Source organism: Tetrao urogallus (assembly GCF_951394365.1).
Source record: "Tetrao urogallus genome assembly, chromosome: 5".
Classification (NCBI taxonomy): domain Eukaryota; kingdom Metazoa; phylum Chordata; class Aves; order Galliformes; family Phasianidae; genus Tetrao; species Tetrao urogallus.
The window spans coordinates 51,434,049-51,448,751 of record NC_136818.1 but is presented as its reverse complement, the minus strand read 5'-3'; the positions used below and the strand labels follow the sequence as shown (position 1 = coordinate 51,448,751).

The 14,703-nt window shown below is 39.3% G+C and overlaps 1 protein-coding gene across 1 annotated transcript in view; it reads left to right on the top strand.

Annotated features, from left to right (window-relative positions):
- The window catches only part of LOC306946489 (gamma-aminobutyric acid receptor subunit pi-like), a gene marked incomplete at both ends in the record, with an annotated part of 35,822 nt that extends 21,478 nt beyond the window's left edge, over positions 1-14,344 (top strand). Inside the window, 3 exons of the mRNA XM_079535526.1 lie at positions 7,235-7,387; positions 8,517-8,710; positions 14,033-14,344. Of these exons, the coding sequence (XP_079391652.1) occupies positions 7,235-7,387; positions 8,517-8,710; positions 14,033-14,344 (659 nt within the window). The remainder of the gene's footprint in view (positions 1-7,234; positions 7,388-8,516; positions 8,711-14,032) is intronic.
- Positions 14,345-14,703: the final 359 nt, after the last annotated feature.

Sequence of the window (14,703 nt, the reverse complement as noted above, 5' to 3'; positions counted from 1 at the left end):
TCTGTTGGATTACATTATTGAAACTGCACACAGTTCTGTCAGGTGTTGCCAGCAGAGACCTGCTACTGTAAAGTAGCTACTGCTACTTGAAAGCATTTTCTTGGAGAACATTCTTTTGGAGATCATGCATTACCTAGAGAATAATGAGCAGCACATACATTACTCATTCTGCTTGATGCTGGGGAGAGTTCTTATGAGGGAATAAGAGCCTGTAGGTTGGGCATTTAAATTTGAGACCTTTGACTCTGGGTGCTCAGTTGAGGACAGTTTCTAGCCTTTCTGGAAATAGCCACTCTGGTTTTGTTAGAAAAAACAAAAGCCTCTTTTCAGCGATGGAAATTTCTGTGACTATGTTGGGTGCTCTTATAGCTGCAAGAAGTTGGGCTTCATCGCTAGTGCATGTAGGGATTGTTTCTTATTTTTGGTGGCTTCTGTCCAGCATGTAGGCAGCAGAGTGCAGATCACACGTAGTTAGTGTACCCAAGAAAGGATCGGAAACATTTCCATGGACCTGTAGGACTTGGTCTCTTTTCTCTTCTTCAGAAAGATTTCTGAGGTTTCCAGGTGTGCAAAAACTACTTTCTGCTCCTTGAGTTGCTCTCAAGTTCCTCATTGCTGTTATTCATTGTGTAATTCAGTTTCTCTTCTGCCCATGCCAACAAGCCAACTGCTGATCTCCATGTGAGGTCACGTGCATCCTTCAAACCTGCAGTTTCACCAGAGTCTGTTACTAATTCTGAATTACGGAGATATTGTTTCAGTATTCCACGGTTGGATATTTCTACTTTAACGATACAGCGCAGAGAAACTTCAGGATCTGATTTCAGGCATTAGTTGGACTGAAAGCCCAAGTTCTCTAAATGAATATGACAGTAGAAATGAAACACGTAATAGTAGGCTTCAGGATCACAAAGTATCTTGCTACTTACATAACTGACATCTGCTTGCCTTCCTCCTCTCTGCAGCTTCAGGCTGAACAGCATCAGACTCCATCAGAGAACGATTCTCTACTGCTCTTCTGCCCAGAAGGGTATTAGGACCTGTTCACTACACAGGAAAAAAGGAGAGGAAACCTGCTTAATTCTTATCAACTTCTTTTATTTATCAACCTGCCTGTTTGTTTATTTGTGACAGATTTTAGACTCTGGCATAATGCTGTTTTTTACGAGGTGGAATAAGAATGATCTCCAATGACTAGGGGCATGGTCTGATTAGGCATGCTCTTCAGTAAATGGTGCTGTCTTCTTCCCCTCACATTGGCAGCAGTAATATGCATAAAGTCAAAATCTGCTCCAATTTAATATGTTGTAATGCTTGCAGTTTAATTTGATTAAGATTTCCCACCTCTACTTGTTTCAGTTCTCCCGTTTAAGAAAGCCACATTCTCAAGTGCTCTACTGTACTTTTAAATGAAATCCCATAATCCTCTTTGTTTTCTGCTGCATCTATGATGGAGGAGCTATTTTCTGCGTATTTCCTAGGAAAGCAGTGCCTACTTTAACCCATATTAAAAGAAAAGCCCCCACAAGTTAAGAAACTGTGTAATCAATTTGGAGAGGAAACTTTATGCTTTGCGTTTTCAGACATTATTAATCACATTAAAAAAAGTATTTTATAAATAACAGTTGTGATTCACAAGGCTGATGCAAAAGATATTAGAGAAGAGCAGTGCTGTTGTATTTCCTAACATAGCAAAAAAAGCAATCAAAATTTGATACTCTGTGAACTTGAACAGACAGTACAGCTGTTCTGTAAGTGAAATATTGTACAGTGATGGAGAGCCCAAGTTCACGTACAGCTGTGGACAAAGCCAAGATTAGAATATGGTCAGCAAAATCCCTGCATAAGCAACTTCAGTATACTTAAGAAAAGGACTGCATGGATTAATCTTGTTTATAGAACACTGTGTATCACATAATAGTAATCATGTTATAATAATTACATAATACGAAGTGGCTTTGTATAATATTAACTAGAGGGCTGGCTGGAGTTTTGTGCTGTTTCTGCCTTGCTACAAAGTAATTTAAATTTGGACATAAGTAAATTCATTGCTAGAACCACTTCCTGCATGTCTTTAACTATAATCCTTATTCTGCAAACACTGGTACATATGCTCTTGGACCCCAAAACCATGTGAGTGCATCAGTGGTGGCTGGCTTTTTATTTTAGTTGTCTAGCCAACACCACCTGCATCCTCAGAGTAACAAATAGTGATGTAAAAATCTTGCATTTATTATTGGAAAAACATGAAAGCAGTTAAAGACTGTTACAGTCTAGCTTTTTGTGTAAATAATGATAGAAATAAGGTTGGAATAGACTTTAACAATTCACTTAATCTGTTCTCATGTCCCAAGACAAGCTCATCTATATCAACAACGCACTTCCTGACAGATGTTCTTAGCAGTAAATTAGACAAACCTCCAACATGTCTACTCCTCAGCCTTTCTAGATTAATTTTTTTCTGGTGATTATGCAAACATATTTTCCTTGTGTCTAATCTTGATCTCCCTTGCTATGTTTCAGACCCATTATGCACTGCATTGTCTACTGTGGATAAGAAAGACAAATTTCCTGCTGCTTTTCAGCAACCTTTCCCCATTTCTCATACTAATATTTTCCTTCTCTTTAATTCACATAAACAGTTTTTCTACTGTTCTTCTATTGTTATCCTTATTGTTCTTCCATAGACTTTCTCCTATCTTTGCTGATGTGCAGCACTCAAAATTCAGTGCCCTGAAGTCCTCTGTAGAACTAGGGGATTACTTCACACATTTCATGAACTCTGTTCCTCTTTATCTACTTTAGGTAGACTTTTGCTTTTCTTGCAGAAAATTCCTGTGCACTGCTGACCTCGTTTTTCAGCTTTTCAGCTAGTAATTCCTGTCTGAGGGCAGGACTTTTACTTCTATTGAACTGCATCTTCTTTTGCTGAGGCTGTTTCTGATATTTGTTGTTATAATTATGAACACAGGTCCTGTTCTCCAATGTGCTGACTGTCCTCTCTGCTTGGTATTTCTAGGTATGCTACGGTGTGCTGTCCTGTTTGCCAGTGAGCAATTCTGGGTGCAGGACAAACCCACATGGATTATATTTTCACAGCAAGCCATAGCTAATCAATCTCTCTTAACACCTCTAATCAATGAAAGAAGCAAAAAGGGGTTTGATTCCTCAGGATAGTTGGCTGCTGCTAACTCTCCCTCTGTGCTGACTGACAACTTCCCTTAGCCTTGCTCTCACGGCTGCACTACCGCCAAGCCCTCAGAAGCAGCAAGGGTGATGAGCTCAGTTTGCTCAGCCGAACACGGAGTCCTCAACCCCTGTCCAGAAGCCAGGGAGAGTTTTTTCACGCAAACCTTTCCACTTAGCAACTGTGAAGTCAGCAAGGTCACACATCCAAGTGCTACTACTTTGGCAAAACAAAAGGATGGACAGAAGCATAAAGTCAGCCTCCTGTCCTTGATTCACACAGATAATAAAGCATTTGCCTTTCTGAAAAAGCCTGCAAAGGGAGCTGGCTGCTGCTGCTTGTCTGCAGTCTGTGCAGTGTTTTTCACAGTCTTTCTCACAAAACAGAGGCATTACCTTGCTCAATCTTTCTCACTGCTCTGCAGTTTCTTATTAGTTAGCAATCAAACTTTTCTAGGATTTTCAATTTCCCTTTTTCGTGATGCAGTACATTGAGTAATTTATGTCATCCCCTTTGTCTGTTCTTTTATAATCTGCAATTGCTCTCCAATTGTTACTTCTGATATTGTCGTCTTCGCCATGCAGGCCTTAAAAACAATCTCAGAACTGCAGTCAGTACAATCTTATGTGAGGACTATCTGGTCAGACTCTCACTTAAGATTCAAGCAGTTGCATATTCATGTATCTATTGCCAAGTACGTGCAACTTGCCTTGCTGAGCTCGTTGCTCGGATAATCATTCTTTTTAAGTGGAGTTTTCCACTTGAAGAATACAAAACTTTCCATCATTTGTTCTTTTTCTGATAGTTCTGCGGTGCTTCACAGCATATATTGAAGCTGCAAAACAGTTTAGAAGGAGAGCAGTTATGGAAAATACATTGAAGATATGATAGCAACATAAAAACATATGGAAAGGCAATGATTTGAATGAACAAGGATGCTAGGAAGAGGGGATTTTTTGCTAACTTCTGGAAAAGTTGTTTGTACAGCAAACAACAAACACAGGGAAAACTTCCTGTGGCATAATTGTTTTTGTAAGGGTTTTTGTAGAAAAGCTAAACAGGTAGACATATCTGCACACAAATACTATATGAAAGTGTTTGTTTCTTTCTTAGGAAATTTGAATTTTCAAACTCTATTTCTGTAAAACATTTTTGTGACGATGAAGCACATGTTGAGAAGCCTCTCCTGATCTTTCTTTTCCTTTAGTTGACCACTGAAGGACAAGTAGAAAAAGAGGTAGTTTGTAAGATCCTGACTGTGAGCAGTGGAAGGTTATGTTGAAAAATATTGTTTCACAGCTGAGAATTTGCTCTATCAAATAATGTGCTCTTGAATCTGTTGTAGTTTACATGGAAATAAATAGGAAGCATTACTTTTGGAGTGACCTTAGCATCCTAATTTCCAATTCTCAGTCAGAGAAGTTGCATTACATTGGCACAACTTATTTGTTGGGTGAAATTGGAGACACTGCTATTTTGTGTATTTGTTGTAATCAAGCAAAAAAATTGCATATTGAAAATTACTATTTTGGCAAATAGTTAGACACTAAAGTTATATCCTGTACTGTTCCCTTAAGAGATGCAAACAGAGAAGAAAGTGATACATCGGTAGGGTTGTACTGATGAGCTTGTGGGAGATGTACATCACACGTTTTAGCTGGCACCCAAGGGGTGATCATACATATTTAATGATAGGGAAGAATGTGCTCTTTGTGCCTGACTGCACACTCTGTGCAGGATACCAAAGTGCTTCTTACATAAAGAGTGATGTAGAGCTTTTTTTTGCGGGTGTAGAATTCATAAAAAAGTTCATAGGAAGAAACTGTGGGAAGATGCTCCCATCCCACAACACCTGAAGTCAGGAAACGAGGACATTATGGATCACGAGTCCTTCCTTCAGGCTCCTCTGCTGTGAGTTTCTGCTGGCAGGGGGAGCAGAAAGAGCAGGGATGCAGCATTCTGCTGTTAGATTTTTGGTTAATTACAAAATGGGTGATCTGGAATGATAATGAAGCTTGTTTATTTAAGCCAAATTTCCAAGGCAAATTGGAAGAGAAATAAACTGTCTTCTTTCGCATTCAGAAAGATCTGACTTAGACCTATATGTATTCTACTAATGGGGGACAAATGCCGTGCTGGTATAATTTTTACGACTCAAAAAATGAAGAAGTCAGCTGAAACCACCTGAAATTCCCTGAGAATAGAGAATCCTTGCATTTTCTTGGGTGCTCTTCTTTAAAGCAGTAGAGAGAGCTGGAAAATATAGAGAGACGGCAGTCTGCTATCTAGATTTGTATTTCATCTCAGCTAGAGCTACTGTCTAGTTTTTATCGTCTGTTCTCTAGTGAATTCTATAAAGCCAAAGAAACTCAGCTTAATGTTCTTTCACTATGAGGTAACATAAGTAAAATCACCTCATCTTTTTGTGGGTTAAGAGTAGGTGCACAGACAGCCATTCAAGTTCAACACATATTTGACAATCTATTGAACGCTGTAATGTGAGACCTTAGTAAGTGCTAACGCTCTGCGTCTTCTGCAGAATTAGCTGTCTGCACAGAGATTATTTCCAGCAGATTATCAAATCTAAATTGGAGCCATCACACGTTGAGGTGACATCTGTCATGGGCCAGAAACTTGAATAAAAAAATCTCTGCTCATTTAAATGCAAGCATTTTGTTCTCAGTCAGTTGAGCAGGGTGCAGGCTTGTCACTTTAGGAGTTAGCCTGTCCTGTGCTTGAGTTAACTACAGTAAAGGCAGGATTAGTACTGCAGTGCACCTGTTTCATTTTTGATCTGATTATGGCATCAGAGCCTTAGGTATACAAGTCAAAGTGGATGAGATAAGGTTGTTATTCGTCATTATTATCTCACAGGTAACACACATAATAGCAGTGGTGAATCAGTTTACTTTTAAACATGATAACTTTTGGTACATATGGAGAGTGGAGAACTCATTATTTTGTCACATTTTAGCATGGTAAGTATGCATTACATACTTTTTCTTGCCTCCTTCCTTCAGTTTATTTCAGAAGGAGCTTATTGAATCATATATATAGGTTGCTTCAAATTTTCCATTATAAAGGCTCTTCTGAGCTCTGTGTAGAAATGCTGACACCATTATTATCATCCCCCTTTGCATTCTGGCAAGCAGAAAGCCTTAAGGTTAAAGAATTGCCTTTTCTTTGTTCCCAGAAAAGCCACTCAGCTGTAAGCTTTCACATCTCTATTTCTCTTCGTTGTTCACATTGCTTCAGAAATGTATGGCATCATGAAAAATAACACCAAAGAACACCAATGAACATTCTAAATGCTTGTCCACACTCTGAAATTATGGCAAAATGGCAAAGGTTGACTTTAAATTTTGATATTTTAAACTAACTTCCCACATACGCAGTTTTATGCTCAGATAAATAGAGTTGCTGGGAGATAATGAGGAGAGGATTTTGCTGTATGACCACTCAGTATTGCCTGTTTCAGAGTTTTCCTCTAAGTTTTAAACTTCCTAACTTTTGAGTGCTTTACTTTGACGTACTCTGCACTTTGAATCAATTTTGGTACATTAAGTGGATGACATGGTAAAAATCACAGTACTGATAGAGGTACACTAACTTAGTGCCCCCTTTTTCACTTTAATATGATGATAATGGTATAAATAATCTTTGCACCTCCTGCCTCATGGACAGATAAAGTCTACTGTCCATTTGTGTATCCCTTTTTCCATCAGCCAGAAGCTTGTTGAACTCAACATGCTAAACTTACAAAGAAGAAGCCTAAATACAGTGTATTCTTATCTTCAGAAGGAGAATGAATTGCCTACCAAAGGACTTTTTAATCCAGTAGTGAAATTGCAAAGGCAGAAAGCTGAAGTCAAGTTAAGATTAGAAATTAGAAATACTTTTTTTTTAATACATTATTTTAATCCATGTAACAGGTTATTTGGTGGGTGCTTCATGTCTTGATACGTATAGAGCTCATACAGGTTGATTGATTGAAAGTCTTTCTGTGAGTTGCTCCTTCACAATATTTTTTTCATTCTCTTTTCACAGGACGCTACCCCAAGTTAGTGTTTCACTTTGAGCTCAAAAGAAACATCTTGTATTTCATACTAGAGACATACGTACCATCAATTCTCCTGGTTGTGCTCTCCTGGGTATCATTTTGGATAAGCCAGTCATCCGTTCCAGCCAGAATCTGCATAGGTAAGAAACTAATGAACCAAAACTAAGCCTCTTCTTGAGAGCACGAGAGATAATGGCTTTAGGCTGTGTCAGGGGATGTTCAGGTTTGGTATTAGGAAAAATTTCTTCTCAGAAAACATGGTGAAGCACTGAACAGTCTGCCCAAAGAGGTGGTGGAGTCACTATCCCTGGAGTTGTTCAAGATGTGGTACTGAGGGTAGTGTGGGTACTGATGGGTAGATGTGGTACTGGGGGATGTGGTTCAGTAACCATGGTGGAGATGGGTTGGTGGTTGAACCACAAGGTCTTAGAGGTCTTTTCCAACCTTTATGGTTCTAGGAAACAGAAGTCAGAAGATTGATTTCTTCACTGGAGGTATTTGGCATGGATTTCCAAAAGGTGCAGACACTTCTGAGTTTCATGAAACTGTTTTTCCAGTTTGCTGTCTGCAGCACATTGTAGAGATTCCCCTGGAAGCCTTGCTATTCTATAGCAAAGCAAAAGTCCTTGGGAGCTACAGGAGACCCAGAGGCGGGGAAGGCTGCTGGAAGCAGAAGAAAACTCCATCATTTTGGGAATAGTTTCAAAATATTCAAGTGCATGTCATCCGCAGACAGAATTCTGAGTTGTGGGTTTTTTTTTTTCCCATGAAGGTGAATGCTACATACTAATTAACACATGAATAGTAAGAGAATTATGAGATTAAGTATAGTTAATTGCAAGTAAAGGAGATTCTGAAAGGGAAAAATGCAGATCAGTTCTGATCAGACTGCAGGTGGGTTAGGGAAAACACTTCTATAGAATAGCAAAGACAAATTTCACTTTAAACGAGGCTGATGGACAGCTGGACTGAACAAAATGATATCTGAACGTTTTAATGGAAGCATTTGCATAGTATTGCAACGTGTTAATAATAAATATTCTTTCTATGACATGAAAATCCTTCCCATTCTAATTTCCCATCTTCTCAGCTTTCCAAACACTTTTCTTCATTATTTTTAATGTCTTTCCAAAACATGTCACATGAAATGCTGTGGCATATTAGGAGTTTATGAAGCTCAGGAAAGAGTATCTTGTGGATTACCAAATGCAATGGAAGGCCTCGTTGCTATCTTTGTTTTATCAGAATTTATATTTCTGTGTCCCACAGGTGTTACCACAGTCCTCACTATGACAACGCTGATGATGGGAGCCAGGACTTCACTCCCAAATGCTAACTGCTTTATTAAGGCAATTGATGTGTACCTTGGCATCTGCTTCAGTTTCATCTTCGGAGCATTGTTAGAGTATGCTGTGGCTCATTTCTGCACCCTGCATCGACCCAGTTCAAAGGAAATTCCAAAGGTATTTTAACTCTCTTATTGTTGGCCTACAAAGCACACTTCAATTCTAACTGCTGAAAAGAATAAGTTATTTTATTTAGCACTAATAGTAAATGTATGTAAGGAATTTTATATTTTAATGTAAGTACAGTGATAACTAAATAATGTCAAGAAGTAAGAAAAAGGTTTTGTATTCCTGAATCTTTTTGAAAGAGGAATCAAACAAAGTGAAAGACCAGTGTGATACATGTACAGGCCTTTTCACCTTTTCTCTTGTGTACACCTACTCACTGTTCAAAAATTGGATCGAGCAAGGTGGTTTGATCTTATTGCAGTACAGAAAAAAAAACACAAAGAGCACAAGCATTAATCACATACCATTTATGAAACCTTCTGCACATGTATGGAATGTGAGTCAGCTTACTAGCAGAAAGCTTCATGCCTCAGTTCCTTGTAGCCTTCCACCTACATCTTCTGTCTCAGCAGCTGCAGACTGTGATTCACTTTCTGTTCTGCGTCATTATTATAGCAGTGCTTTTTATTGCTCTAGTGAGCTTCCCAGAACTCTGAAATGCTGTGAAGTATACTTAAAATAATAAAGGATCAAATCAACGTAGGCATTTTTGAGTCTGGTGGTTGTCATCTTGCTGAAATAATCGGGACAGGTTCATGAGAAAGTTTTGTCGTATCCTCCATCTTCAGTGCAGTGGAAAAGAAATAACTAGGAAGTTAGAAACCGATTGTCTTCAAGCTTTTCATTATAGAACAGGATTCAATATGCAAGAAAGAAAATAAAATTTTAAACAGAAAAAGGTGATATGTTTCTTAATAAAGCACAGAAAATGAGAATATGACAAAAAATGCAGGAAGAGGTTTGGTTGGCTGCTGTAAGGTTAAATGGCCAGAAAAAAAAGACGACTTAACAATTTATGCCAATTTAGAGCATCACAAATGGCTCAACCGAGTTCCTCAGCAGGTTCAAGAAACAGGATAATGAATTCTAGTGCTGCATCTTAAATACCATGAAGGTAAACTAAAATTTTCTACTGTAGGATTTTGGCTGTATGAATGTCAGATGAGTTGTGTAAATGCACAGAACTGTTTTAAAAAAAAAAAATACCAAGAGATGTAGTGAGTGAAGAAGGTTTGAAAAAGGGGCAGAAAGGCTCCCATTGGGTTTTAAAAGGCATAATCTAACTGGGGAATGTCTGCAAATGAACAAATGCTGGTTATGATTGAGGTTTTGAGTGGAAAGCCTAAAAGTCATTTTTCTTGGCAGGGTAGCATCAGTAACAATTCCCTCTGAGCATATCCATCTTGTGAAGTAAGTGGCTGTCATTTGCTCATTGAGTGGAAGAAAAAAGAAAGCTTATTGGAGGTTTGAATAAGAAAGCCAAGTGTTTCAGTGCTGCTGGGATGATTAAGCATCTTTGGATCTGTGAAGGGCATTAATGACTGCCCTTGCCTTCACCTACCTGAGTCAGCATCTCTTGTGGGACACAGGTGCCAGTGCTTACAAGTGAAGCAGGCATGAGAACTCACAGATTTGAAATGTGCATGGAATTAGGTGGAGATACAGCCCTCAAGCAAGCAAGGAAGAAAGACTTAAGGTGCAATTCTGAGATGGACTTAATGACCAAAGGGGATACTGTGTCACTTTAGGCATGTTTCCTACTTTCTCTTCATCAGGAGTGAGCAAATGCAACTCACTTCTTGCCCACAGAAACACAAGCCACATAGGGAAGAGGTAGCTGGTGAGTCCTGAATCCTGGAAGCCTTAGAGTAAGGAAAATGCCTGTCGTGTCTTTTTTTTTTTTAATACTGTAGCCAAGGAGATGAGCGCTGCTTACTGAGCAGGGTGCCACTGAGAGCACACCTGGCTTGTATTTCTCATTTCTCACTGTGAAAACAAAATATCACAAGGATAGAAATGCTAGCTAAAATGTCATGTCACTGTCTAGCAGGTACTTAATGAATCTCTTTCTGATTATCGTCACCACAGATGTGTTTTCCTCATTATCACATGCTCCTGTGGACATAGGGTAATTAGAAATCTCACTTCCCAGTTTGCTGTTCTCATACAAGACGATACCACATTTGCACTCAGAATTATATAAATATGTTTTAGAGGTGAATTGAAAGTATAACCATCTGCCTTGCATGGGAATTAGTTGTGCTGCTTTCTTTTTTGTTCTTTAAAACACTGGTGCACTGGCATATGAAGTTCTTTTGAGGCTTTAAGGATCTGTAGTTTGAAGTAAAAACTGGAGAAACAGCTCATCATATCTGTGCTATTGCAATGTTCAGTTGTGTGGACTGGTCCTGCAGAAATAGATTGAAAGCTAATGGCAAAAGCACAGGATCCACCTGCTGTGAGGACTGTCAGACTGACTGTGCCATTCACATCAACTGTGTGGCAGACTGCCTGAATGAAGAGGCTCCCTCTTCAAGATCCTGTTTCTCCTTTTTCATTCAAAGGTGTGCCCTCCTATAAAACAGAGAAATCCTCCTTGGACTTCATTCATCTTTCACCTTTGTGTTTTCCTCTGGGGCAGATAGGGAAGAGGGTTGAAAACTGAAGATTACATGGGCAGTGTTGTGAATTTAAGACGTTTCTGTGCTAGCATCTTGTGATCTGTACAGACACAGAAGAAGCTGCAGGTGTGTGGCATTCTTGGTTGAGATATTATGAATCTTGAGCACCTATGTTACTGCACCTATAGTAGCAGTAACAACTTCCCTCAATTTTGCTGGCTGTTAGATGTCAGCAGAAACTTCAGCACACCCCAGATGGTGGCAGATGATGTACTGTACTTTTCCAGGATGCTCTTGATTTTATATCCCAACAGAGCCCTTCCTAGTGCCAGCTGCCATTTTCTTATTGACAGCTGGAACGCAGGGAAGTAGGGGAAGTAACATTAAAGATTAGAGCCACTGTTTTTAACGTGGAACATCTTAATCTATCTTTGCATTCAGTTCTCCATAGCAACCTGGAAAAGTCCCTTGATAGTCCAGGTTATAAGACTGTAGTTCTTATAAGCTAGTGGTTGTGACTGTCCTTTCAATTAACTGTCCCTTTTTTAAGCAATGTGATACAGAACTTTTGCTGTAAATACATCTGAGAGTGCCCTGCGTTGGCACACTGTGAAGGGAGTTGAGTACGTATGCACCACTTTTATAAATGTCTCCTGGAGAGTAGAAGAGAGTTCAGAATGGCTTAATAAAGCACCAGCCTCCTGTGAGTTGTTCACATTCAGTTGTGTGAAAAGAAAAATGGCACGTACACAATGTCCTTTCATGCTCTGCAGTACAACTAATTCTGTACCGACTTTTAGCCAGCCCTACCTGAGAGACCAAGAGACTCAGACTGAAAAATGCCCTACATCCTGTCATTTTTGAAGTCCAGATGTTGTTTTTTTCTCTTTTTCCCTTTCTAAAATGTGAGAGCGCTGGGGAAAAAAAAATGTATATCAGGATCTTTCTGACAGGTTTCTGTATTTTGCTCACTGCTGGAGCACTGGGTGCCCCGGATCAGCAGCAGTGCGTGGTTCGAGGTGCCCAGCAGTGCTCCCCACTGCTCTGCTGGGCTGGTGGGGCTCTCTGAAGCAGGACAGCGTATTTCTAACAGCCAAGTCACACAAAAAAACTCCAGATTTGAGGTGCTGTTTGGTTTGTTTTAGGCCTCAGGCTGGAAGTCTGTGGAGTGATGCTCTTTGTGCTTTTTGTCCTGTCCTTTGGTTTCCAAATTCTTACACAGCTGCGGCAGGCTAGTTGTGGGGTGAACAAGTTTTTGTAGTCAGAGTATTTTTAGGATGACGCATTGTGATGAGCTACATTTATCTCTTCCTAATAAAGTATACTAGGCTTTTTTGGCAAACGAAGAGCAGTAATAATCCCATTTTCTAGCTTCGTCTGTTCTGTTTCACTGATTTACCAGACGCTGTCCAGACTCCACTTCAATTTTCAAGGACATTAGTAATTTTTAGATGGAAAAAGACCCAAAAACCATGCCACTTGCAAGTACCCTGGACAGAAGAACAATTCTGTACTAGCATGGAGGTCTGTCAGATGGCTTAATGAGCTCTCTGTGTCTTTAAAAGCTGTATTTTTTCTAAATGAGCTTTTTCTGTGACTGTACCTGCAAACTTCTGTAGAGTTTGTCCTTATCTAATGTAGTTCTTATGCAAATAGAAAAAGTGGATTACTCAGAGGAAAGGGATTCTGCATTCTACATTTCACAAATAAATTTTTGGTCTTCTCTTGCTTCTGTGCTACTCCTTGGTTTGGAAGGTAATAAAAGCATCAGAAGAAACATAGAGTTGTGTAGGACTGCTCAAATAAAGATAATTCCCCTCTTAAACTGTTCAGAGTTAGGAGTAGTCTAGATACACATCTGGAGCCAAACTCTGGGGCTTAGATCTGCTGTTATCTGCAATATCTCAAACCAGAGATATTGGTTTGAGAACTTTCATGGAAGTTTGTTTACAGCTGAAGCTGCAGCTGATGTCTAATCCCATGTCCTCTGAGTCAGTGGCAGAAAACACACCGACTTCAAAGGGTGAAGATTTCATACATGAACTCCATGGCTCTGAGCCATTTCTAATCAAAGAAACAAAACCCACCAGAACACCAGGCGGCTTATACAACATTCTCCAAAGAGCTGTCTTGATGCAGTGAAGCACATGAAAATGCGCTTAACCTTAGTATAACTTTGAACTTAAAATGTAAGTTTCAGAACTCGAAACGAAGTATGAACTGTTTGGTACTGAAATAGTTGTGGGGCTTTTCCCTCTTTATGATCTTTTTGTTTTTATTTCTTGCATTTTGTTTTGTTAGTTTAACTAATTCAGTTTTTATTATGAAGCACAAGGAATGGAGCACCTAGCTTAGAAGGCATTTTGTATTGCTGAGTGCTTGATTTGGGGTGCAGCCAGCTTGACCAATATCTGCCATCTCAGCCACCTTCACCGTTCCCCCAACTGGGGCTCTGCTTTACTTGCTTTGCAGAAATTATGTTGCAGAAGATGACTTGTTATTGTGGATTTGCTGCTGTGTTAAGCTTAATGGGCAAATGGGCCATATTTGAACACAACTAGCTTTGCACTGTGGTCCTCTGAAAGTTTTTGTGGTGGGCTGTCATGTAAGTTGATGTGTTTCTCCTGTATACGGAGGCTTTGAAAACTGAAAGGTGCTGTCTGTACCTGTGGTTTCTCATCCTTGGAATCAATGAGTAAGCCAAAGGAAGAGCTGTAGGAAAAATCCTATTATTTGCTTCAGCTCTAAAGTAAATAGGGCAATGAAACATGAACTTATGTTCCTGCTGTGCTGTTTTGTCTCCTGTCAGGATGAGGATGAAGGGACTGAAGAAGAAAGGAACGGAGTTCTGGCAGCAGTTGCTAACAGTTGCAGTGCTTCTGACACCACGAACAAAATTGATTCAGACAAGGGCAGCAAAACCAGCATCAATGGCAAAAAGGAGAGAAATAAGCACAGTGGGTGTAGCTCGCCAATGTCCGTAATGAAAAGTCTTTTCTGTATCTTTGATTGTTTCCATGTTAAAAATCCTTACCACATAGACAACTACGCCAGATTTTCTTTTCCATTATCATTCATCATAATTAATGTATTTTATTGGGTATATTATTTGTATTTCTAAATCTTTTGAGGTGTAAAACTGTCATGGCTCAATATCTAGACAGGAGATATGGTTGGTGAAGTTACAGAAGAAGGAGAAAGCTGCCTTAGGGAAAAGGGATGTTGGTGGACATGCTCTTTTCAAGCTTTTATGCCAAGTCTCGTTAACTATCTTTTCTGCTGTTAAATGACTGTCATCTGAAATTGACTTTCCTTTTAGCATGCATATCCCATATTACACTATTTGTCAATGGCCACAGTGTCCTTTTTTAATATTTTAATGGCCAACTTTGTAAAATAAAAGTTATACAGCATTTGCTTCTGAACTGTATTGAATATACTTAAAAATAAAGATGATGAAGTGTTGTTTTCCTGCTGTAC